General features: G+C 45.3%; 2 protein-coding genes across 2 annotated transcripts; both read right to left on the bottom strand.

The window, feature by feature from the left end:
* Positions 1-1,453: 1,453 nt before the first annotated feature.
* LOC120701969 (enhancer of mRNA-decapping protein 4-like) lies at positions 1,454-9,625 on the bottom strand. Its single transcript, XM_039985758.1, has 13 exons — positions 8,775-9,625; positions 8,176-8,225; positions 7,751-7,907; positions 7,445-7,663; positions 6,982-7,110; positions 5,487-6,045; positions 5,213-5,395; positions 4,869-5,128; positions 4,594-4,779; positions 2,887-3,081; positions 2,569-2,727; positions 2,301-2,426; positions 1,454-2,049 (listed from the first exon to the last, which is right to left on the bottom strand). The coding sequence occupies exons 1-13, from the start codon at positions 9,501-9,503 to the stop codon at positions 1,741-1,743; spliced, it is 3,261 nt and encodes a 1,086-aa protein (XP_039841692.1). The 5' UTR covers positions 9,504-9,625; the 3' UTR covers positions 1,454-1,740.
* A 3,464-nt stretch (positions 9,626-13,089) lies between these two features.
* On the bottom strand, positions 13,090-23,943 carry LOC120703324 (serine/threonine-protein phosphatase 4 regulatory subunit 2-like). Its single transcript, XM_039987358.1, has 8 exons — positions 23,789-23,943; positions 23,392-23,603; positions 16,630-16,710; positions 16,239-16,287; positions 16,053-16,161; positions 15,285-15,337; positions 15,065-15,127; positions 13,090-13,870 (listed from the first exon to the last, which is right to left on the bottom strand). Exons 2-8 carry the CDS (start codon positions 23,583-23,585, stop codon positions 13,514-13,516), a joined length of 906 nt encoding a protein of 301 aa, XP_039843292.1. The 5' UTR covers positions 23,586-23,603; positions 23,789-23,943; the 3' UTR covers positions 13,090-13,513.
* Positions 23,944-25,569: the final 1,626 nt, after the last annotated feature.

Raw genomic sequence — 25,569 nt, forward strand, 5'->3', positions numbered from 1 at the left:
TTAGTTATTATTTTTGTATGTAGGAAGTAGTTAAATATATTTTGTATTGTCAAATAATGGAAGGAAAATATTTTTTTTAAAATAAAGAGAACTAACTTTATAGAATCATGGGCCCACATGGGCCCGCCTAAATAGTTACATGGGTCCCACGCGGGTCCCGCCTGAATAGTACGTGGGCCACGTGGGGCCCCGCCTTGAATAGTATATGGGACCCGCATGAACAGTGCACGGCCCCACGTGGGGCCACGACTCATGAGGTTGCGCCGTTTCTTGGCCCTTTAGGCATGAACAGTGCACGGCCCCACGTGGGGCCACGGACTCATAGGTTGCGCCGTTTCTTGGCCCTTTAGTATATGTACTTAATTAGTATTTCAAATGGCAAGATTTCTTCGCAAAACAATTTTGCGTTTACATGTAAAGTGAACTATACAGGGCCTAAATAATCAAAGAAAATGGTGCTCAAAGTTTAATGCAGAGCACTGAAACACTTCAGCATCGAAGCGACAGGCTCCGTGTTCAAGTGATGCATTGGGTAAAACTAGTCAGGTTGGCGCGCTACGCGTGCCTATACAAAAAACGTGGACATAAAATATTAATAGAAAGATATTATTCCGTTACTAAGTTCGAAGCAACATCGTATCGATGTATTGAGTTTAGATCTAAAAATTACAGTAAAGCGGCATAGTAGTTTTGTGTTGAGAGCACGCCAATCTCAAGCATTGTAGTATAGAGGTACATGTAATTTTTCCTTATGAATTTTTTTGTGTCAGTAGGCATAGTTTAATTACTTTAGTAGGAAAAAAAGTAAGATTAGAATTGAATGAACAGTTTTCTATTATATTTTGTGGGTTTACGGAGGGAAATCAAAATCCAAGAAAGTAGTACAATCTACCACATGTAAATGTAGTATACGAAGTTTAGTTATTATTTTTGTATGTAGGAAGTAGTTAAATATATTTTGTATTGTCAAATAATGGAAGGAAAAATATTTTTTTTAAAATAAAGAGACTAACTTTATAGAATCATGGGCCCACATGGACCCGCCTAAATAGTACATGGGTCCCACGCGGGTCCCGCCTGAATAGTACGTGGGCCACGTGGGCCCCGCTTGAATAGTATATGGGACCCGCATGAACAGTGCACGGCCCCACGTGGGGCCACGACTCATGAGGTTGCGCCGTTTCTTGGCCCTTTAGGCATGAACAGTGCACGCCCCACGTGGGTCACGACTCATGAGGTTGCGTTGTTTCTTGGCCCTTTAGTATATGTACTTAATCCCATTCGAGAGGAGAGCCCAGCAGGCTGATAAACAGAGCACGGAAAGCTCGCACCAGAATGCACCACGCTTTCTCATGATCCAGGGCTCCAGGTTTCAGAGCCTGGACAGCCAACATAAGCATCTCCGAGGGGGTGCTACACATTTACACGACCAAGCGCAGCAGACAATGAGGAGTCCACACGATCTCCATCCACAGCCAGAACTCGAAATGTAGTTATGAAGCTACAGGTGATATAGCAATTGCGCTGGTAACCCAACATGCAAGGTAATGAACCCGACATGCAAATGCAACTCAGTACCATGTCACACATGACCAATTTACACCGGAAGATACCTTCCACACTGCTAACTAGCCTCCTGGTTTTGTCGGGCATAACGTGTCACTCCCTTTCTTTCAGTTTCATTTGCTATGCAAAATTTTCTATGTACAAAGATGCAGTGTCAGGATGCACCTTACATCATCACTTGTGGCTCATCAGCACTGAGGTGATCACATGCATGATTAAGCTGATTTTTGTTGCATCAGATGCATTGGTTGTTGGCAGCGACCGCTGGTGTGCCAGGACACCATAGACTTGTTCGAATATTGGCCTTACATGCATAGCGATTATCGGATCTGTTGGTTGTATTGCCACAGCAACATTTGTCATCCATTGAAGCTTCCGGGACGTGTCGTTGGCAATGTCACACGCTAGCTGCTGGAAAAGGGCTAGGAGAACCCCTTGGTTCAGAGGGATGGGTACTGTCCCACACAATACTTGCAAATCAACCTGAAATAATTTTGTAAGACAAAATATACACAAGGTAATATTTATAAAGCAATAAAATGCAGAAACATCCTGACAAAATGACTGCTTTTCGTAATGTGTGAAGCATGTTCCATTAACCATTAATTGGAGGTTTGCATGGTGATACACATCTTTTTTGTTCATTTAGCAAAAGGCCCAGGGCCATGCATGTGTGGTAGGTCATAGGTTTGTAAAAATGACTTTTAAAATGGCAAATTTGACATAGGGTTTACCTGAGAACACAACCAAGAAACTATAGAGACATCGCTTCTTTGAAGAGCCATTGTAAATGCCTCATCAAATTTCCGCTCCGCAATCAGTCGACCTAGTTCTTTCATAGGATCCAATGGAGCATCAACCTGAAAGCGCAAATTAACCGAATGAACCATTCAGTATGTTCTGGGGAACACAATATTCAATTACGCAGTTAACCAAAGACAACCCTGTCTCATCATCATCTCAACCAACAGAAGAAAGCAGAAAATTAAAAGTATATCCTACCTCAGGGAGATTCGTCACTGGTCCGTTACTGGGCTGCAAAGCACCTGTGCTCTGTGATGTTGGGCTCGCTGATGCAAATAGTGACAAAAGCTTGCGCTGGCCATCAAGTAATTCTGATGTAGCACCCTGGTTCATTGACGATGCTGAATTGATTGCTTCCTGATAGAATCAAAATAAGACAGAAGACAAGTCACTAATCAATAATCATAAGGGGTGAAAACAGAAAATGCACATAGATAAAAAAGAACGCATTTGTTTTAGTGTTTCATCTTTCTGTTGCCTATGTATTGTTTATAAGAAAAGATCTGGTAAACTTACCCTTAGAGTTTGTGCTAATGGAGTATGTGCTGTCAGGACGTGCTGCTGGATAGCAGCACTGTGCTCGGACATGCCTTTCTGAAATGAACCATCTACTTGCTCAAATATTTTCTTGCATGATTGTTCAAACGCTGGAATAACTGACGACTCAAAGCTAGAGCGGAACACATCCTGCAGGGATAAAATCAAAAGGATTCAGCTGCTAGTACAATACACACTAAAATACAAGACATCAAGCTTGTTCAGTTTAACACGATATAGATGAACAGATTCCAGATATGTAAATGAAAGGTGCTTGGTGCTATGATCTGGCATTCTTTATGCTGTATAGGTTTTGGTATTTGCAAGAGGATGTTAATATTATTTAATTGACTGGACAAAACCAGTAACAGATGTAGTGTTTCAAACTTTGGATTAGTATACCAACAAGCAGTTGTTTAGGTGACTAAATTCAAAAGCATAGTATTTGGAGCGATAGATGTGTGTCCATAAGGGCAATCCCAACCCATGGTGTCCATAGATGATATTTATGCTGACATATAAGCAAGACACATCCTTTAGAAACTATACAACCCATGATGTCTTAGTGTGGGCCTCTAATAAATTTGCTCTCTCTCCTCTCCACCTATCACATTTGTTTTCCATCTATCATGAAGACACTATCTTCTCCCAATGCAAACTTAATAGTGTCTAGTGTATTGGACTTCGCGTTGAAACCGAGTCTTGCATAAGACCCGGCTTCTTTCCCTCTCTCCTCTCTCACTTATTATAGTGCCACATAAGCTAAAAGTCCTATCTGGCAATGTAATTAATGTAATGAACACCATCCTACATGGAGGGGTTGGGAATGCCCTAAGAGAACCATGCTTCATCAATTAATGTGACCAATGGTTGCACGAGATGATGCAGCATAATATGTTTACATAAATAACTGCCATGTTTGGAGCTCAATTGTCAATACAGGCCTTCAACCATTTTGGGAAAGCATATCAGCAAACTATAAAACATACAATTACAGGTTAGAACTCGAGATGGTGCAGTGACTAGTATCCTGAAAAAGGATATTCCAATTTTGATGTGATGACTAAATATTTTTAAAAAAAAATCCCGGCCAATGTAATGTCACACTGATAATGTTAAAAGAGTAGATGGACTAGGATTTTTACTACACAGTTAACTGAATAGGTGTGAGCATGATGTCCATGTCAAAACTGTCTGATTTCTGGGAGCAATTGAAGAGGTTCATTCCTTGAAACTGGATCAGATAATGCTTATGATTCAGTTTGCGATTATTATGCAATGAATACACAAACTAACCTTTCAACTTCAACATCATGACAATTATGAACCATATACACATACATAAACAGCCTACCCCAACTTGCTTGGGAAAAAAGGCTATGTTGTTGTTTGTATACACATACATAAACAATATGTCATTTCTTATTTTGGAACAGGAACATGAAACTTATATGACAAAGACACTGATGCCTTCTGAATCAGAAAGTATCATGGTGCTTCAAAAAATATTAAAGTAGTTAGTTTGAGCATACTGACTGATTACCTTAGTGCATCTATGTAACACAGTAACACTGCATAAGAACACTAATGCACATTCCCTAGCATATTTTTAAATAATCACGGAGAGCATCTATTACAGCACACAAGGTTGGCACAGAGGGGCAAAAGTATTTAATGCATAATCACCTGTTGCAGTGTTCCTTGAATAGCTGCAGTTTGCAGGGAGGGATCAATAGGAGGGTTCTCATTGATATGAGGTTCTTGCGAGGAATCAGCAGAGTTGAATGTGCTTGTAGAAGGAGATAGTTGCCCAGATACTTGAGGATGTATGATTTTCCCCTCATTGGTAGTTGAGGGGTAATGGTAAAATCCCTTAAGGCGCAAGGACGTTCAGTTCCCTCAGAAGCTTCAGTTGCTCTCTTCACAACACTTTCAATCTCCAGCCCCAGAAGACTGTTTCAAAGAGTTGGTACTGATCTACCAGGCAGAGGCTGTGAATCTTCTACACTGAACTTGTCAGTTATTGTGCGTTCACTGACAGCATCTACAGTTTGCTCTGAAGGCATGACAGGTCTCTCTTTTTTCTCAGGAAGAATATGGGTCTCCTTACCAGCCTCAAGTTTAACAGTATGATTTGATTTTCTCGCATCTACATGTTTTGCCTCTGCTTCCACATTCTGTGAGGTGCCACTTGCAACCATTTCTGCAGAAGTGACCACACCTGAAATAATTTCAGATGGAGTTATCAAGTGTGTGGCATGGCCTCTCTCCTGAAACACAGGACGAGGATCAGAAATTGTTATACCATCACTCTGGACGCCTCTCAGCTCTTCCTTTCCGAAGCTATCCTTTCTCCCAAAAGGTGATTGGTCCGCATCACGATCGCGATCACCCACTGAAGGATGTCTACTTAAGACAACTGGAGATCCAGCCTGATTCATCTTTGATGTAAGAGCTGCAGATGGAACATGGGGAGGAGAATCAGCTTCTGCATAACAAAAATGTGAAGTTTGTAATTGTATCCTGCTAAATATCATCCAATTAACGGAAACAAATATAAATGAAGCTATTATACATACCTGTGCCCTGACTGTCATTTGATGGCTTAGTTGAAACAGCAATAGAAGATTCAACGGGAGTAGTTGCTGTGGAAGGCTCCAGTGCTGCCATTTCTGGAAGCCTCTCGTTTAAATGAGAAATAGCTGGGTCTCTTCCAGATCCAGTGTTATCAGCTGTAGGAGGAAGACAGAGCGATAACCCCAACCCATACTGCTGGATAGCCATTGTCTGGACACAATAAACTTGAACAACTTGTTCACCATCATGAGTTCCCGTGAGACTCAAAATGGGCATAGTAACAGTAAAATCTGCTATGTAGTCCAACCGAGTTGAGGCGGGATCTTGACCATACTCAACATGCACAGCATAAATAGCATTCTTTTTGGCATTTGCAATCAATATAAGGCTATCCTGTGGCAACACTGCAACTTGGTTGAAAAATGCGTCATCAGACCTATGTTCCAGAGAACTTACAAGTTCCAACGTTTGAGTGCATTTCCATGTTTCCGAGTCACTTGGCAACAACCAGCCTTCTTCATTAGTGGAGGCCCAAATTTTTACTTCTCGGTTGAGTGGGCCCTGCAACATAAAAAAGCTAATATTTACTAATCCTATTCAAGAACGATGCTAAACAAGAAGTACGATATGAGCTTTCTTTGCTAAGCTTCCATGCTAAACAAGGATGAATAGTGGAGAATATTATCCCTTCAGAAATATATACCCCCTCCCAAGGAACAGAAAGCAAATACTAACACAAGAGGCATGACATCATTCCAAAAATTTACAGTGAAATAACCAACTTACGATTATGAAACATTGATTCTTTTCAGATTATTCAACTCTGAACATGGCCAAGTCCCTCATTTCGGGAACATCGTTCCAGGAACAATTACATTCAGGTAGTGTATAATTGTCGTACCACGTTCCCAATCCCATTGTTCTATGTTATGATGTACATATGTGGTCATCAAAAAGAAATTCAGAATTATAATTATTTCAATGTAGTGGCTATTCATTCAGCATAAAATGCTTTTTAGAATAGCGCAGCATGTATTTCTAGAATAGCATTGTCCATAAATGTAAACCGTATCTGACTTCATATAACAATGCAATGTGTTGATCCCCACATATCCCTAAGTATTATCCAGTTTGTACCTCATACTGCTTACATGCATGCATGGAATAGACCGTCGACATAATAGCTGTCTATGCAGCTACCCTGTGATGTGGGGTGTGTGTGTTCTATATGGCTATTTTAGCCTTTCTACTTTCTTAGTGCAATGATACGCATACACAGTTCTCCTGCATATTCGAGGAAAAAAAGATAATAGTTGTCTAATATGCAGGACAAAATACGCCTTTCATTGGTTGGTGGAGCAAGTAACACTTTTAAATTACTGAATATCTTCCTCTAAAAACAGTAATAAGAATACCAGGCTCCAATAAGAAAATATCAAATCAAGAATTAGGCTAATATAAGAAAACAACAAAGTGGAAAGACACAAGAATACATACTGCTGTAACAAGATTTATATGATTTGGTCGTTCAGGTGCTGTAACAAAAGAAACTGAGTAAACAGCTTGACCATCATGTGGTTTCAGCACAGACAGAGGGGCTACCCTGCGATCATCCCAGACCTTTACCTGTCACAAACAAATGGAAGACATTACAAACTGCATTCAACAATACTGAATAATGTTCTGTACATCTAATATGGTCCCAAAACTAATACAGCTGTAATCTATGCCCCATCGCCCAGAGAAGGAATAACAATTCTCTTAACAGAGACAGCAGATTTTGTCCAAGTGCAGCAGCATTAACGATATGAATGATAAAATTATGTTCAACAATAGTAGCACCCATTCTGTGTGGGTTGCATGCTAATTTGCACTGGAACTAGAAACAAGGATATTGTGCTCTAGTATATCATGACAGTTTTCCTAACCAAAAAGAGGATATCCTGTATAGAGTACAAACCGTGCCATCTTTTGATGCTGAAGCCAGACGTGTAGTCATCCATTGAGATATGGAGAGATCAGTAATGTCTCCACCATGTTTACCAACTATGCTCACACCATCAAAGAGCTTGTCAAGTGGGCATCTTAGAGGCTCTTCCGTATTGAAGTCTCTTCCTCTTCCCACTTTTGTTATGTCTATTCTTAAGATGCAATTCCCAATTCCAACATACAGAATCTCCTAAAAAAATAGAAACTACATGGATCAATTTGCAGGAATAGAATCATGACACTTAAGGTGTTAGAGGTCGTATAGATGAGGATTTACTTGCTTATGAGAGTGCCAACATATTCTCGGATGATAGGTTTCAGCATCTCCTATAATCTGGATGGTGGTTTCAATCTTTCCTGAAATTTGAGATTTATTTTCCTCACCAGGTCCCTCATCAATCTTCCAAACATATACCCGCCCATCTACACTTGCACTACAGAAGAATAAAATAAGTTGGTAAGTTTATGACACAGAGAAAAGGTTTGATGCTGTGGGCTGTGGCAACCTTAAATATTATGTGATATTTTTGGACTACCAAAAAGAGTAAGTTTATATTGCACTAATAACTGTAGACAAGAGTTAGACCTACCCACTTGTCCGCTCCGCAAAGGCAAGGAGAAGAAAACAGATACATGTGTCCTCATGCACAACACGAAGAAGAAAAACAAGTCTGAAACGGCATATACGTGAGTACAAAATACCTTGCTAGACGATGGACATCTTCTGCAAAAAAGGCCATGTCCGTCACCCTCTGCGCCAAACACAAATAAGACCATGCAAAACACAAATAAGAAAAGCTACTTCATGCTGATAACAAATCTCACAAGGAACAGGGAAACTCCAAATTACCTAACAATAAATACAACCTTAAAAATAAAAAAGGTTTACAACAGATAAATAGTCAGTTACTGTGCACTTGACTGGCATAAATGAAAAAAAGGAAAGCTAGTTTCAAGGACCATAAAATACGTAGCTATTGATTGCTGCTACATGAACATGCAGCAGGCCAGCAGTCATAGCAATTAATTTATAACACATATTTCAACATAGTAGCACATATTTCAACATGGTCATTACCTAATCTCACAGCATGGAATAAGACAGCACAAAGGTTATTATACCAAACACACTGTGCATGAGATGTCCATGTTCTAAGACAAAAGCAATAGTTCACTTCAGAGCTACTATCAAGTATCAACACTGGTTCATGCATGCACCATAAACTAAAGTACTACCGATGCTACTCAGGAGCCAGTGAAACACAACTACAGCAGTCACACCCTCACACATTCAATCATACCTGTGTGTGCCCCCGAAGGAGGGAGCGGAGTGCAGTGTTAATGTTGAGCACACGGATGTTGCCTAGCTTAAGACCGTACACGATGTACGTCCTGTTCACGGCGATCTGCCTGCCGAGGACCAGCCCGGGGTCCGAGGTGTACTTGGTTATGGGCGTCACCTCCAGCTGTGGCGGCTCTGCCTCCCCTGGCAACCGCGAGTCCACGTCGTGCACCACTCGGTCCCCGGGCCCCAGCAGCCTCCCGCGCGGCATCTTGCTGCTGGGCATCCTCGCCGGTGGCGCGGACGATGACGCCGGAAGCGCCGCCGCAGGGGCCGCGGAGAACTCTGACGAGGGCGGCATGGACGACGCCGACTCCAGGTGGGTGGGCGCGGTGTTGCCGAGAAGCTGCATGAGCCGCTCCCCCGGGTTCGGGCCCGGGCCTGGGTTCGGGATAGGGTTTGCGGTGGGGTTAGCGTTGGCGAAGGCGGCCGCGGCGGGGTGGTGGAAGCCGTGGGGGTCGTTGGGATAGTGGAGGTAGGGGCCGCGGTGGAAGGGCGGGGTGGCCGGCGGGTAGGAGTAGGGCCCTGTGGGCGGTGGCCCGGTAGCGGGGCCAGGCGCGCCCGGGAAGACGCCGGTGGGGGTCGGGGCGGTGGTGGGGTGGTTAGGGTTTGGCGGGGGCCGGAAGAGCTTGCTGAGCTCGAAGGGGGCGCTGGGGGCGGGGTTAGGATTCCCCGACGGAGCAGCCATCTGAGGCGGTGAGGGGCGGTGGTGTGGATCTGCGGTGGGGACGAAGGGAAAGGGCGGAGGAGCACCGAAAGAGAAGTGCGCCAGAGGGAGAGAGGAGGAAGACGAGGAGAGTGTGGTTTTGCATTTAACCCCCGTAGTTTTGTGGTTTCAATTGATGGGGATCCTGGGAGCAGATTGCAGCTGGGTCCGTTTTTGCAAAGCACAATGGTATTTATTTTATTTTATTTTATATTTTTGGAAAAGAAAGTCGGAGGGGCGTTGAATCATCCGGCTTCGCCAAACTTTTGCATTCTCATCCAAACTTGTGGCAGGTTTTATAGTGGTACTTCACCATTCTCTTTTGTTAGCTATATTTTAAAAAACTCAAATATTTAAAAATGATAACTATATTTGTTATTAATATAGTCTGTGACAATAAATAGCACTAGTAAAAAGAAGTTTCCAGTTTAAAGCATTGGAGGACAAAAATAAACTATGTTGCATTTATTTTAGGATATAAGTAATATTATTTTTCTTGGTCATTGTGTCAAGAAGAAATATAGCTATCAAAATAGAATCAAGAGAGTATAAGGTCAGTCTCAGTGGGAGTTTCATTCAAATTTCATCTGCATGTAATAAGCTGCCACATAGGCAGTTTTTATGACGTGGCATCATATTTAAGAAGAGAAAAGAAATGAGTTTATAGGGAAGAAACTTTCCTAACACAGTTACCAACTCGCAATGAGTCATGGAATTAAATGTTCATGAAACTATAGAATGAAACTATACTTTGCGAGTAGTTCTTTCATTCAAGTTTTGTTGTATTTTATATGATGTGGCATTCTTGGAAACAATGCTATAAAACTCTCCATTAAGAGTAGCCTAAGAAACAGATAAATTAGGCCAATCTTAGTGCACAATGTCGCCGTACAGTTACTAAGAATGCCATGTCAGCTTGATATCGGAATAAAACCACCTCCCTCAAATGCATAATTTCATTGAACAATTTCATAGATAAGCTGTCACATTTAATTGTTGGTTAGTATTAATGATCAAATGTGCCATATGATCAATAGAAGTTGATCAATGTGTGTAGAAGAAACTCAATTCCTCTTAACGGAGTTTCAATCCAGTTTCATAGCTCTTGGTAACTGTACACATCAAGTTTCATCACCATGAAACTCTATTCTTTTCTTTTTTCTTAAATTGTGTAAAATATCATCACTTTGGCCTATATAACATGTCATTTATTGAGAATGAAACTCATATGAAACTTGCATTGGCCGAGATGTGATAGTGTATCCGATAAAAGCAGCCACACATATACCATGTTGTAAGTGAATATCTCGGAGATTGATCATATAATAATATGTGTGCACGTAACGACAGGATGACTGTGTATAAAAGCGTCTACATATATATTTTATAAAAAATATAATATAAGGGTATAAGTGTATATTCTTAGTTGATAAGAGGCACAGGTTCAAAAAATATAAACTTCTAAAAATTAGATTTAACTCTAGAAGAATATAAAAATATAAAATATATTATTACGAGATATTTTCATAAGCTCCCAATTATTTTATTTAGGTTGTGATGTATCTCTAGTGTCTTTGTTTGGAATTTTTGAGAATTTTGTGTGGTTAGAGATGTTTTTATGGTTTAAAAACTATATCTGTTGAATTTGTTTTTGAACTAAAAATATGGTTCGAAACCACTTTTAATCATTCATGGACCCAGATTTCTAGTTTTCTAAATTTAGAGGCCGAGATGACACACTCTGTCAATTTCAAGGATCCCGATTCCTGGTTTTAAAACTTGAGTAATCGGAATGACACATGATAAGTTTAAGAACCGGACGTGTATTTTATTTTTTTAATAAATTGTTTAAGAGGAGCACATATAGTGGGAAAATGAAACACCACTATTTTCTATATTTAAGCGGTGGCCCCTAATCGGCACAACCTAGGTCCGCCTGTAGTCACGTACGTAGCTTGAAAGAATTTTCTTCCAACCTCACATGATTTATTTCTTAGTCGTTACACTTACACGCTCACATGACTCGAGGAATTTTGGCTCTTTGGCAACTAATTAAACTCGACCCAGGCAAAATAAATAAATAAATAACAGTAAAATAGACCATATTGGAGTATTTGCTGGGGAGCATATAGCAAAACATGAGAATTTAGCGCTAAGCAGATATCTAAAAAAATCATCGCTCGAGTAGATTGCAAGAGATGTGAGCTTCCCCTCTCTAGTATCCTAATTAGGACTACGGAAACTACAAACAGATAAAGTTCAGCTACAATGCATGGGATAGAGAGAGGAGAATCACTCCAGCTACACCACTCACTCCACATAAGAGGTCGCCTTCAAGCCCAATGGCCTAACATTTTTTTCTTTTTACGAAAGATAGCCTAACAATTTGACTGACAATGACATTAACAGGATGTGGCATACGAACTCCAGTCACAGCGCGACAGCGCAGCGCCACATACATGAAGACGTAGCCTCCAACGAGCGCAAGCACCGTGTCATGATGCAATTTATGCAGCATGCTCTAGTGGCAAAATATTGTGGCCCGTACTAGCTATCATGATAAACAAGCAACGAAAGCTTCTAGAGCGCATCACTAACCAAATAATCACTATGCAGATGGGGGCGGGGTGTTCTCAAGATAGTCGCTTATGCCAACAGCTAGTCTTGAGACTTGAGGGCTGGCTGGTGCCAAGCTCTGACACTGAGTGGTAATTTACCATGGTTAAAGTCAACCTTCAAGAGAAAAAAAATTCGGCAACAACTTATAAAAACAGCATATGACCGTCAGCAATACTTTGTTCCACATAACATAATAACCTAATAACAATGACATCAAACTAAACTTAAGGACCACCTCAGTTCAACAGCAGCAGGTTAACTACCTTAAAAGTATCATACAAGCACAACAGCCTTGACTCGGCTGGAAAGCGCACAAATGGACCCGGCAGGTGCCATATCCAAAGACAATGTACTCACATAAAAAAGTGTTGAACATCTTGAGATGTTTGGCTAGGTGGTCAGCAGGTCATTTTAGTGTCGTTATCCCCAAGTTAAAGCCGCTAAATTGTCGCCCAACAACCCACCAAAGAACCAATCCAAAACCAACACAAACGCAGGAGTTTGCATCATCATTTGATTGCAACATGAACCATTGAGTCACATCATAGGTACATTTGACCATTAGTCCCCACCGTTGTATATGGAGCAGGAAGCACAGATAGATAACCTTGGCGTGCACTTGTGAACAACATCATTATGATATTAACTGCGGTGAACGGAACTAATGGAGGATGGAAGTTAATCCGCTTGGCTATTCACCGTGATAAGGAAGACAAACAGGAAAACCACAGACACTAAAACCAGTCTTTTCAAGCAAAGGCGAATTCAGACCAGTCCTTCCAAGCAAAGTAAAATTCTTACAGCCTTACAGGGTAAAAAAGATGAACATAAATCTAGCACCATCAATAATCTAGCGGCACATCAGCAGTCAACCACGTAGCTTCTTATGCACAGTGCAGGCATGGGGTAATTCGTAAGCAAAATCTTCGCTGTTGATGAAGGCATCAGAGGTCATCGCAAATTAACATAGGTTCACTATATTGAAGATGCAATAAGTGAAGCCAGATATCCATTGGATACATCATGGATATTGCCAACCCCAAAAGGTAAACCAGAACATACTTCTAGCCTGGATGGTGCATCATAGCACCCATGGTAAAATTGATGAAAATGTACCATGGCTATTTAGAACAAGACATCTACTAAAAGAATGTAAACTGATTTGGGCATATCAAGATCTACATGCTTATACAATGCCCACTACAGCTTACATCAATAGTATAATCATCTAAACCCAGTAAACTTGAATCCACCTTTCATTTTGGTTATCCAACCAGACTGAATCCCAGGAGTTAGTGAGCAACAGGTGGATTGCCAAATGGCAGCTGCAGTGGAACTTGGTTCCATTGCTTTCTTGTCATGCAAGCTCAAACTCAGCTTTGTGGCTCTGATAAGGGTTCACTGACATTAGCTGCTTCAGTGTCAGCTGCGGCAGCAGGGTTAGCATTGGAGCTAACATTTTCAACCTGATCAGGCTTGTCCTCCTGCATCTCTACATCGCGGCTACCAGACACTTCCTCAGCTTCTGCATCAGCCATCTCTTCATCACCATCTCCTGCTAAATGCTCCGTTCCATTTGGTACTGCTGTAGTATGCTCAGGTGTGCTCTCAGGCTCTTCATCAACAGGGCCAGAATTATCTGTAATTTGTGTGCAATCCGAACTTGGTGGCCCATGAGCAGCTGGATATGGGTCGGTGGACTTGGCTATTGTAGATGTGACTAGGAGATTCTACAAACAAGAGGCAAGAATTGGTAATGAATGGTTCAGAGCGAATAAAAATAAAAAGATCAATAATAACTATCACGAAAGCATCTGGCTATCCAAACAAGAGGCAAGAATTGGTACTGAATGGTTCAGAGCGAATAAAAAGATCAATAATAACTATCATGAAAGCATTTGGCTATCCGGACACAAATATAATGAACGAAAAGGATTGTTAACAGATATGCATCAACTCGGCGTCCACAAATGAGAAATCCAATTTCAATTTTCTTGCTTTACAGCAGATCTGAAGCATACTGGCACATGTAAAAACTCAGTGAGGTATTTGTTATCAAGGTGCACTCGATGTTGGGCATGTTTGGAGAAGCTATTTAGCTCAAGCAAATAGCCCTCCAATGAAATATCCCTTCACATGTTTGGATCCAAAGGCTATTTGGCTCATAAAGTACTTTTTCAATCATTTGGGTGCTACTTTTCCAAGAGAGAGAGAGTGAGAGAATAAGTGGGGTCCACTCAAAATAGCCCAAATAATCACCCCTTGGGTGGGATAGTTTTTTGAGGTGGGCTATTTGCAAATAGCCAAGAACTAGCCCTCATGTTTGGGAAGTTTGAGCTATTTTAGGCTAAAAAGGGGTGGGCTACAAATAATCCCTGGGATCCAAATATGCCCGTTGTTTAAGGAATTATCCCTCAGCTGAGGTATGATACTTTGGGCATGTTTGAATGCCAGGGATTATTTCTAGCCCACCCATTTTTAGCCCAAAATAGCCCAAACTTTCCAAACATGAGGGCTAGTTCTTGGCTATTTGCAAATAGCCCACCTCAAAAAACTATCCCACCCAAGGGGTGATTATTTGGGCTATTTCGGGTGGGCCCCACTGATTCTCTCACTCTCTCTTGAAAAAGTGGCAGCCAAATGATTGGGAAAGTGCATTAAAGGACAAATAGCCTTTGGATCCAAACATGTGAAGGACTATTTCATTGGAGGGCTATTTGCTATTTGCTTGGGCAAAATAGCTCTAGCCCAAATAGCCAAGAGCTAGTTCTCCAAACACGCCCTTTGACTTCAGGTGGGAAACCAACCAGTGCAGGAACTTGCACTTCAGATCAATAGGGAAAATTCAAACTTTACATGATAACATAGCAAGAACCAAGTGTATTTATATTCTCTAGATGGCAGTGTAAGCTTAGCTAACAAACCTTCTCCAAGGCCAAAGCAAGCTTTGACAATTTTGTATAAGTTCCTTTTGGATTCAACAAAATCTGTCAATCGAAAAGTAGTGTAAGACCTTTGCTACAGAATAGGATGAATGCATGGTATAAATGAAATAAAGTGAGTTTATTGTTAAGAATTGCATCACTAATAATAAATCATTAGGACAGTTTTTTTTTGAAGTAAACAGTATGGTAAAAGTCTCACCTCACAAAGCCTTTGCAGTGTGAATGGAGGGCCCTCTTCAAACCTGCAGAGGGCTGCAAGATAATTCAACAAACAATCACATATATGCAAAGACTTCAAAGAATAGCTATTGCAAATATTCCACTAAGTAGCCATCTCTCCTGATCAAACCAGTTGATGCACAAGTAGATCTTGTAAGAGCAGCAATGGAAACCCACCAGCAGCTTCCAAGTGCCTAGTTTGTCGAATATATATATATATATATATTACCCAAAGTTCTGAACCCTTTTGAAAATTGCAATGCTAAAAGCAAGTCAAGGATCCACTGAATGCTGCTCTCAATGTAAGTGTTTGGCAGAAGTGAAGGAACAGAGGAGTACAATAGTTATATCATATAAATATAAAAATACCATTTTTCAACTATGAGTTAGCAACATTGCAAGCGGCACAAAACCAACAGCTTCAAGAACAAATTCTTTTTCCAACAATGAGCGGTGAATCTTTTATCCAGCAAATCATAAAACATCAATCCAGGTTAGTAACTAATGTCTAGCTTTCGTTGTCATGAAAGAGTACTATTTCAATGCTTCAAGTTCTTTGCAGCCAAATAAGCTAAATGGACGCACAACTATAAAGCTCAAAGTGGAAAGCAAAATGAATTTGGTATTGTAGTCAGCAAAGGAACTATTCCAGCTTGAAAAATATCCGGAAATGCATATGCCTTTACATCAACCAGATACTGACTTGAACTTTATGGTGAAAATTAATTATAGAGACTAAAGACCGTACCATCACTAAGTCGGCTAACAAGCTCAGAGTATGTCTCCCCTGAAAAAGACCTCTGTTGCTGTACATCATCTTGGCTCACCATTTGAGCCTCAGAATATTCATCCAAGACCTCACATCATGAATACCAGTTTAGATGATAAACATGCACTATACGATCATAACATCCAACATACCCAATACACATACCTGCTTCAATTGGAGAGACAGTAAGCTCTTGAGGAAATCCCAGTCATGCCTGCAAAGAAATTAATCTGAGCGTAAATGTGCGACTCCAACTATTTGTCCCAATGTTCTGCATGCAGCACCTATGTCTTTAAAACTAAATACAAGGAACCTTAACCTAAGCTTGAAGTCAACTGAAAACTTCTTTCAAATGTTACATATTAAAATATTACAGCAGATTCTACTCAAAGATCAAAAAACACATGTACCGTCAGTTTAAATGAGGAAAAATACTACATATCTTGTTACAAAAAGATGGAGTCACTCACAATGTGACTTTAAACTTAGTTAGAAATGTGAATATATGATTCATCCAAGAATCATAAGCACAAAGCGGTATGAGATAAGTTTGTACCAGAATTTTCCTGTCTCAGCTATGACTTCAATGATGCTTCTCATTTCCTCAGGACTGACATCTACATTTGTCACTGTCTCCCTGAAATGAAATTCATTGCAGCAAAGCTCAGAAACAAAAATAAAAAGGTAAATAAAAATTCAGTGAGCTGGCATAGCAAAACTGGAAATTTTATAGTTCAATGTGGAAAAAATTGGAGAATTAAACCATCACTACATTTATGCTGTCATACAGTATTCAATACATTTTTTAACCAATGTATCAAAAAGATGCAATTTTAAACGTGAAGGAAACAAGAACAATGGTCAATGTTGGGTATATTGAGCCCATGTATAGAGGCCCATCTAGAGGAACTATATATCCCACCCTTCTAGGGTTTGGAGGAATACATCCATTATTCTTTCCTACATGGTATCAGCCTAGATTTTTCTCTCATCCCTCCTCCCAACACCAGCCGCCGCCGCCGCCGCCGGCAGCCATGGCCGGCCGCCGGCGCCGCCCATCCCGGCGCCGCCCCTCCTCTCCCCTTCCTCCCTCCCTCCCCATCCTTCCCTCTCCTCCCCTGTTCCGGCTGCCGCTGCTGCTTGGACCAGGCAGCCGCCGGATCCCGCCGCCCCTGCCTGGCCCAGGCCGGCGCCGGATCCCGCCGCCGCGGGCGCGGGAGGTGTAGCCGCCGCCCTGCAGGCCGCCCCGCAGGCGCAGCAGCAGGGGCCCGCGCCGGGAGGTGCAGCCGCCGCCCTGCAGCCTGCCATCGCCCTTGCGGCCGCTGCAGCTGCAGCCCGTGCTGCCGTCGGCGCCAGGGCCCTTCCCGTGGGCGCGTGTGCCCCCGGCGCGGGCGCTCTTCCTCCCTACCGCGGGCTGGGCATGCCCCCCGCGGGCGCTCCTTGCGTCGCCGCGGCCCTCGCGGCGGGCTCGCGGCCCCTCGTCGCCGGAGCTCCTACGGCCAACGACGCCCTCGCCGCCGCCCTGGCGCCTCTCGTGGCCCCCGGCGCTGCCCCTGCTACCGCGTATGAGCGCGCGCAGGAGGTGCTGCGGGACCTCGAGGCCAAGCTCGTCCAGGCCGTCGCGCGGGCGCAGGCCGCGCGGGCCGCCGCCTCCCTGGCCGTCGCGCCCATCGCGCAGGCCGCGCGGGCGGCCGCCTCCCTCTCCGCCACGCACATCGCGCAGGCCGCCGTCGCGCCCGCCGCGCGGGCCGCCGCCTCCCTCGCCGCCACGCACGCCGCGCAGGCCGTCGTGCCCAGGGACCCCGCGCGGGCTGCTGCCTCCCTCGCCGCCGCGCAGGCTGCCTCCCCGGCCGCCAGATCAGCCTTACCCGGGGCCCCTGGCGCCGCCCCTGCTGCCAGACTTCCCGTGCACGCGCCCGCGCTTGCGACGGCCGCACTGGCCATGGCGCGCGTGCCTGCGCCCGCGCCCGCGTGGCCTGCGTTCGGTATGCCGCCCGCGGTCGCGCCGTTCTGGACCCCGCCCGCTCAGTCCAGCCAACAGCCGACCTGGTCGGGGGGTGATACCAGGCCGCACTGGCGTAGTCCTTCAGCGCCATGGGGCTGACGCCGCCGGTCAGCACCGAGTGGATCGCCGACTCAGGTGCCTCCTTTCACACCACCCCAGATGCCGGTATTCTCTTCTGTCCGACCCCCACACCCCCTCTTGTCCTTCTTCCATCATGGTTGGTGATGGGTCTTGTCTTCCTGTCACCGCCGTGGGTTCTGCTCCTTGTTCTTTTCGTCTTCCCAATGTCCTTGTTGCTCCTCGGATGGTTCATAACCTTCTTTCCATTCGTCAGTTTACTGCTAACAATTCTTGTTCCATCGAATTTAACTCTTCTGGCCTCACTGTAAAGGATTCGGCCTCCCGACATCCGCTCCCCCGGTGTGACAGCACGGGGCCCCTTTACACCCTTCGCCTTCCGTCTTCCACTGCACCACTTTCGCCTTCTTCTTCGTCTGCCGCTTTTGCCGCGACGCCGTCTTCCACCACCTGGCACCGCCGTCTTGGTCACCCTGGCAGCGACGTTCTAGCTCAGCTCAGTCGTAGTACCGATGTTCCTGGTACTAGGGCTCCTGCTAAGCCCTCTGCCATGCGTGCCAGCTTGGTCGTCATGTTCGACTCACTTTTTCTTCTTCTTCTCAGGCGACGCATGCCTTTGATCTTGTTCACTGTGATCTGTGGACTTCTCCTGTTCTTAGCCTTTCTGGCTATAGATACTATCTGGTGGTTGTCGATGATTTCTCACACTACTCTTATACTTCTCCTTTGCGCGCAAAGTCTGAGCCCTTCCCCACCCTCCTCCACTTCTTTGCCTGGGTGTCCACTCAGTTCGGCCTCACCATTAAGGCCGTCCAGTGTGACAACGGGCGTGAGTTCGATAACTCCACCTCCCGTTCCTTCTTCCTCTCTCGGGGTGTTCAGCTGCGTATGTCTTGTCCGTATACCTCTCCTCAAAACAGCAAGGCTGAGCGGATAATTCGCACGACGAACGACGTCGTGCGCACCCTTCTGATCCAGGCATCTCTGCGCCCGCGCTTCTCCTGCTCCCACTCCACACCACGCTCTTTTCGGTACCCCTCCTCGCTACGACCACCTTCGGGTCTTCGGATGTGCGTGTTACACTAACACCTCCGCCACCGCTTCTCACAAGATGGCGCCCCGCTCGACTCGTGTGTTCTTTGGGTACTCCTCTGACCACAATAGGTACCGATGCTTTGACCTCACCTCTCGCCGATTCCTGATCTCCTGACACGTCGTCTTTGACAAGTCGGATTTCCCCTACTCCACACCTTCTCCTGACCCCGAGCTGGAGTCTCTGTTTCCGACTGACCCGGTGGTTCAACCACCTTTTCCTGTCTGTCCTTTCCCTGCAGGTTCTCCCGGCACATCGACGCCGCTTCCGGTGATCCCTGCTGCGCCACGCACGGCCCCGGTGCCTGCGGTCGAGCCACACACGGCCCCCGGATCTCTGGTCGGGCTGCGCGGGGAACCGGTGTCTCCTGCTGCGCCACGCGCGGCCCCGGTGCCTCTCCCTGCACCTGCGCGATACGCTCAGCCGGTACAGGTGTACCAGCGTCGCTCGGCGCCGGCGCCGGCGCCGCCGCGGTACGCTCAGCCGAGGCAGGTGTACCGACGTCGTTCAGCACCGACACCGGCTCCGGAGGTTCCTGCGGCGCCTACACCGGAGCCATCGCCACCGCCTTCTACACCGGAGCTGCCGTCGCCTCCGCCGACTCGCTCTCGAGTCGAGCCGGCGGTGTACCACCCACCAGTCATCCATCGGGATCCTCGGCACATCCATCCCATGGTGACTCGGCGGATGGCGTCTCAGGCCGCGACTCTCTCCGCCTCCGAGGGAGAGCCGCGGGTCTCTCCGGTACCCTCCTCTGTCCGCGACGCCCTGACGGATCCTCATTGGTGTCGCGCGATGGAAGAGGAGTACGCGGCTCTTCTTGCCAACCAGACGTGGGACCTCGTGCCGCGTCCGTCTGGTTGCAATGTGGTCACCAGCAAGTGGATCTGAACGCAGAAGCGTCGGGCTGATGGCACACTGGAGCGCTACAAGGCTCGCTGGGTTCTCCAGGGTTTCACTCAGCGGCCTAGTGTGGACTATGATGAGACCTTCAGTCCAGTGGTGAAGCCTGCTACTGTGCGCACAGTCCTCTCGCTCGCACTCTCTCGCTCCTGGCCAGGGCACCAGCTGGATGTGAAGAATGCCTTTCTTCACGGCACTCTGTCAGAGACATTGTACTGCTCACAGCCAGCGGGATTTGTGGACTCGAGTCGTCCGGATATAGTTTGCCGGCTCAACAAGTCACTCTATGGTCTGAAGCAGGCTCCTTGGGCTTGGTACTCTCGGTTCGCCACGTTCTTGCTGACTTTGGGATTCACCGAGGTCAAGGCTGACACTTCCCTGTTCATCTACCGCCGTGGGGATGAGACTGGCTACCTGCTGCTCTATGTTGATGATATTGTGCTCACCGCCTCCAGTCAGTGGTTGCTTGAGCGCGTCATCTCCTCTCTGCAATAGGAGTTTGCTATGAAGGATCTTGGTCAGCTTCACTTCTTGGGCGTTACTGTTGAGACTCGCCCGTCTGGCCTGTCCCTTCACCAGCGGCAGTATGCACTCGACATTCTGGAGCGGGCTGGGATGACTGATTGCAAGCCATGCTCCACTCCTGTCGATACTCAGGCGAAACTGTCTGCTGATCTGGGTGATCCCGTGGCTGATCCTACTGCCTACCGGAGCCTTGCCGGTGACTTGCAGTACCTGACTTTACCCGTCCGGATCTCACCTATTCCGTTCAGCAGGTCTGTCTTCACATGCATGATCCCCGGGAGTCTCACCTTGCTGCACTGAAGCGTCTCCTCTTATATGTCTGTGGCACTGTTGGCTTCGGCTTGGTTCTTCACCACTCTCCCACCTCTGAGCTGGTGGTCTACACCGACGCTGACTGGGCTGGCTACCTGGACACCCGCCGCTCCACTTCCGGCTACGCCGTCTTTCTGGGCGGCAACCTGTCTCCTGGTCGTCCAAGCGGCAGCCGGTTGTCTCCCGCTCCAGTGCCGAGGCGGAGTACCGTGCTATCGCTAACGGCGTGGCGGAGGCGTCCTGGCTATGACAGCTCTTGGCGGAGCTCCACAGCCCGCTCGCCAAGAGCACGCTCGTCTACTGCGACAACGTCAGCGCCGTGTATCTCTCCACCAACCCCGTTCAGCATCAGCGGACGAAGCATGTGGAGATCGACCTATACTTCGTGCGCGACAGAGTCGCCATCGGCGATGTTCGGGTACTCCATGTCCCGACCACCTCCCAGTTTGCCGACATCTTCACCAAGGGACTACCCTCCTCGACCTTCTCGGAGTTTCGCTCCAGCCTCAACGTAGCAGGTGGCTAGTTGTGGCTGGGGGGTATTTGCCCTTTGTACTTTTTTTTGTCCATTCTTGAACACCGCTGCGACGGTAGTTCAGACTGCAAGGGGTGTTGGCTTTCTTGTTGTCCAGTCTTGAACACCGCTGCGCCGGTAGTTCAGACTGCGGGGGGTGTTGGTGTATATTGAGCCCATGTATAGAGGCTCATGTATAGGAACTATATATCCCACCCTTCTAGGGTTTGGAGGAATACATCCATTATTCTTTCCTACAGTCAAGATGGATGTGCTGCGAATTCCTGAACAGTTATGAGTCCATGTATGGGTGGGCATTCGGGTAACCTGAAAATTTCGGGTCAGTTTTTTCGGGTTTTTGAAATTTCGGGTTTTGAAAATCGTTACCCGAAATATTGAAAACCCGACATTTTGGGTACCCGAAAATTCGGGTTCGGATTTACCCGAACTGCCCGATTTCAACTTGCCAAGCAACGAGCGAGCAATAGGGCGTGGGAGCCGAGGGAGCGGCGGCCGGCGAGCAGAGCCCCATTGGCTGCCTCACCCCGGTGGCGACAGTGGCCCACACCACCTCCTCCAGCACTGGATGCCCTACGCCGCCTTCGGCGCGGATGCCCCGCTCATCCTCAACGCCTGGACGCCCCGCGCCGCCTCCGGTCCTCGGCGCCGCCGCTCGCTGCCCATCCCGTCCTCGGCGCCACAGCCTCCAGTCCTCGACGCCGCCCCCGATTCGTTGTGGCGTGGGGGCTGGGGTGGCCGGGTGGCACGGATAGGGTTAGTGGCAGTGGTGGGATGGTGGCCGTGGGAAGCATTATGGGCTGGTGGGCCTTGTCATGTTGCTAATGGAAAGAATGCAAGGTAAAGGAGGTTTGGTGGGCTGGGCTGAACAAAAATACTTGGGCTGGACTGCTGTTCGAGTAGTTCGGGTACCGTGGCCTGATACCCGAATTACTTGTAATAATTTCGGGTACCATAGGTTGGAACCTGAATTAAGGTTCAGGTTTTTCGGGCTCGGTTTTCGGGTTCGAGGGTTTCAGGTATTCTGCTCACCCATAAGTCCATGTGAAACTTTGGTGAATATTTGGTATGTCATATGAACAGGTTAGTTCTGAAAATATGTTGAGTAATGAACGGCTGCGTATTCATTTTGGACACAGTGATATATTGATATATTGCAAGCAACCGATCTTTTAGTGGAAGGACTACTTTTACTAACGCGATGACATAAAAAATACTTGGCTCATAGTGACATCAAGAACTTTTAACCCACAATATTACATAATATAGCAAAATAAACTTGACCAAATACATCTCAAGAACGAGAAAAGAGAAGGTGTTTTCATGCTTGGTATTTCGGTTTTCACAAAGAAGCATCTGATGTAAAGATGGAGCTATAACATGACGCTAAAAGGCCTGAAAAGGTCTGCTGAAATTTAATATTTGGATTCAAGCTAATAATGTGCATTTGTCCATTTTTATGGACAGTGAACCAATAAATAGCCACTGCATATCATGGCACAAAACAAATAATGTGCATTTGTCCATTTTTATGGACAGTGAACCAGACCAAGCAAGTGCTTTGACTTAATCACGACGAAGGGATGCCTTTTCTGATCACTCATGAGTTTTTTGTAATTTTATCACATTTGGGGCAATTTGCTTTTACATCCTTACCAGATTTTGCTTCTAAAGAGCATTCTTCTCATAGAGAAAATGCACAAAAGAACACTTGTAGAATGAATTCGTCTTTGGTAACATCAGTCGCATCACACAGGTATCCTTATAAATTATAACACTCCACGTATGCAAATCTAGGTATCAGTTCCTAATAATCATGAAAGACTGCAAATACAGATGAATTGCTGCCCCATAAATCCGCGTCACTTACCCGTGCCTCCCGTCCTCCGGGCCTGCATCCTCGATAATCTGATCCGCGTCAGAAGTTTCCTCTATCGCCGCCGTGGGCGCCGCCGAGTCCTCCACCACCGCGCCACCCTCCCCGCGCGGATCCGCGTGGACAGCCGTTTCCGGGGCAGCCGCGCCCACGGGCGCCTCCGCATTCTCCGTCACCGCACCCTCCATTCGCGGTTCTTCCCGCGCCTGCAAGATAGGGGCGGAGAATTCTTAGCCCGTACAATCGAGCCGGAGTATGGCAGGCTATGGTGGCTAGGGTTTCTACATTTCGAGGACGAGGCAAGCTGGAGGCAGGGAAGGGTGCAGGGGGTTGCCATCTAGGGTTACGGGAGCGGTAACAGTGGTGGTGGTGGTGATGTTGGGGATCTCACCTGCGGTTTCGTCGCCGGCGGCGAGGGAGCGGCGGATTCACTTCCGGAGGTCGGGGAGACGAGAGAGGTGTCCGCTCGTAGGCCGGCCGGCGGATGGAAAGGGGAAATTTCTACGCGGTGACTGAAAGCTGGGCCCACCGTTTCTGCCAAGCGGAAAAGAAATGCTCCGAGCCTCGATCAAAGCTGCTTTCCTTTCTTGCCTAGCTTTAATCGGTATTCCAACCCTCCAGTGCTGTTTGTTTACCTGTGAAATTATATAATTCAGTTTAGATCTAAAAATAATCTAACAAGGAAACAAACACTCCAGCTTATTCTACACCTCTTATAAATTCTTATAAATTATAATAATCCATAAGCTGTTTAAAACATGCTTATTTTAGATTATAGTAATCTAGACATCAAATAATTTATACTCCGTATTGCCAAACATCTCAAGATTATTTCTTTCAAATCTATAATAATTATGGTTTTAAATAACCGGCTATAGCTCCGCTATAGCCTTTTTAGAGGGTTCCCGCTACGCTATTTGTATTTGTGCCGCTATGACAACTATGTACGCTAAATTGAGCTATAACTGCGCTAAATGGCGTAGCTTTAGCGCCGCTATAGCCTTATCTTTATCTCAGTGCTATTGTTTTGGTCTTTTGGACAACTGAATATTTGATTGTATGAATTTTATTGTATTGTCAACTTAAGTAATGTTCCCGTGGCTCTAGAAATATAGTTATGTTTATAAAATTTGCTAATTATTATGTTTTTGTGCATCTATTACTTATATTTTTTATGATTTAGTAGTAAACTGCTATTTGCCATAGCCTGCTATAGTCTCCGCTATAGCCTCTTAGCCTTTAAAAAAAATACGCTGCTATTTGTCATAGCCCGCTATTTAAAACCATGTAATAATCCAGATTATGTAACCCATCACCTATAACCTATAAATTAGATTATATAATCTTGCTTGTAAAGAAATAAGGTTTAAGCTGAAAAATATTTTACTAATTGGCAGATACACTTCATCGTACATCAATTGTGGACATACAAGGATGGTATATGAGCGACAATATGGGATAAATCCAAGATACTGGACAATGGTTATTACTACTGATATCACAGTCATTTACTACTGTAGAACTTATGCGTTGGGTGTGAGAAAAAACCAATGATCTTAAGTGACAATAGTGAAATCTATGAGTATATATATGTCACTACTCCTAGACCTGAGTGAGCTATGATTTTTAAGGGAGTATTCACGAAGAAAACATAAGGAATTCGAATAACGATACAAGTGGTTACGATCGTCATGCAGCCAAACTGCTTGGGAGGACAAGAGTGACTAAGGGATGAACAAATATAGTTAAAAATAGATAAAGAAGAATAATATATAGGTAAATGAAAGACATCCATAGATTTGGATCATATTCGACATGCAACCATTATTAACATAAATGCATTCATATGTTTGTCTAGACATTTCAGGGAATCATAAAATGAAATGTAGCTCACTACTTTGAGCTTCGACTCGAGAAAGTGCAAAAGTTTACTTATCACATGAATTCCTTTATCATAGCACTTTGACTTTCTTTAAAAAAACTCTGGACACATATAGACTTTAAATTATGGAGTCAGATAATAACCCTTTTCGCAATGACACTAGAAAGATTGGCGCGGCATTGCCGCGCCATGACATGTAGCCTAGTGATTGGTACGAAGGCTGGGCATGTTTTCTGCAAAATTTTAGGCTATAGATTAATTTATAGAAACTTTAGGGTACTATTATTTAG

Source organism: Panicum virgatum, chromosome 4K (genome assembly GCF_016808335.1).
Source record: "Panicum virgatum strain AP13 chromosome 4K, P.virgatum_v5, whole genome shotgun sequence".
NCBI lineage: Eukaryota > Viridiplantae > Streptophyta > Magnoliopsida > Poales > Poaceae > Panicum > Panicum virgatum.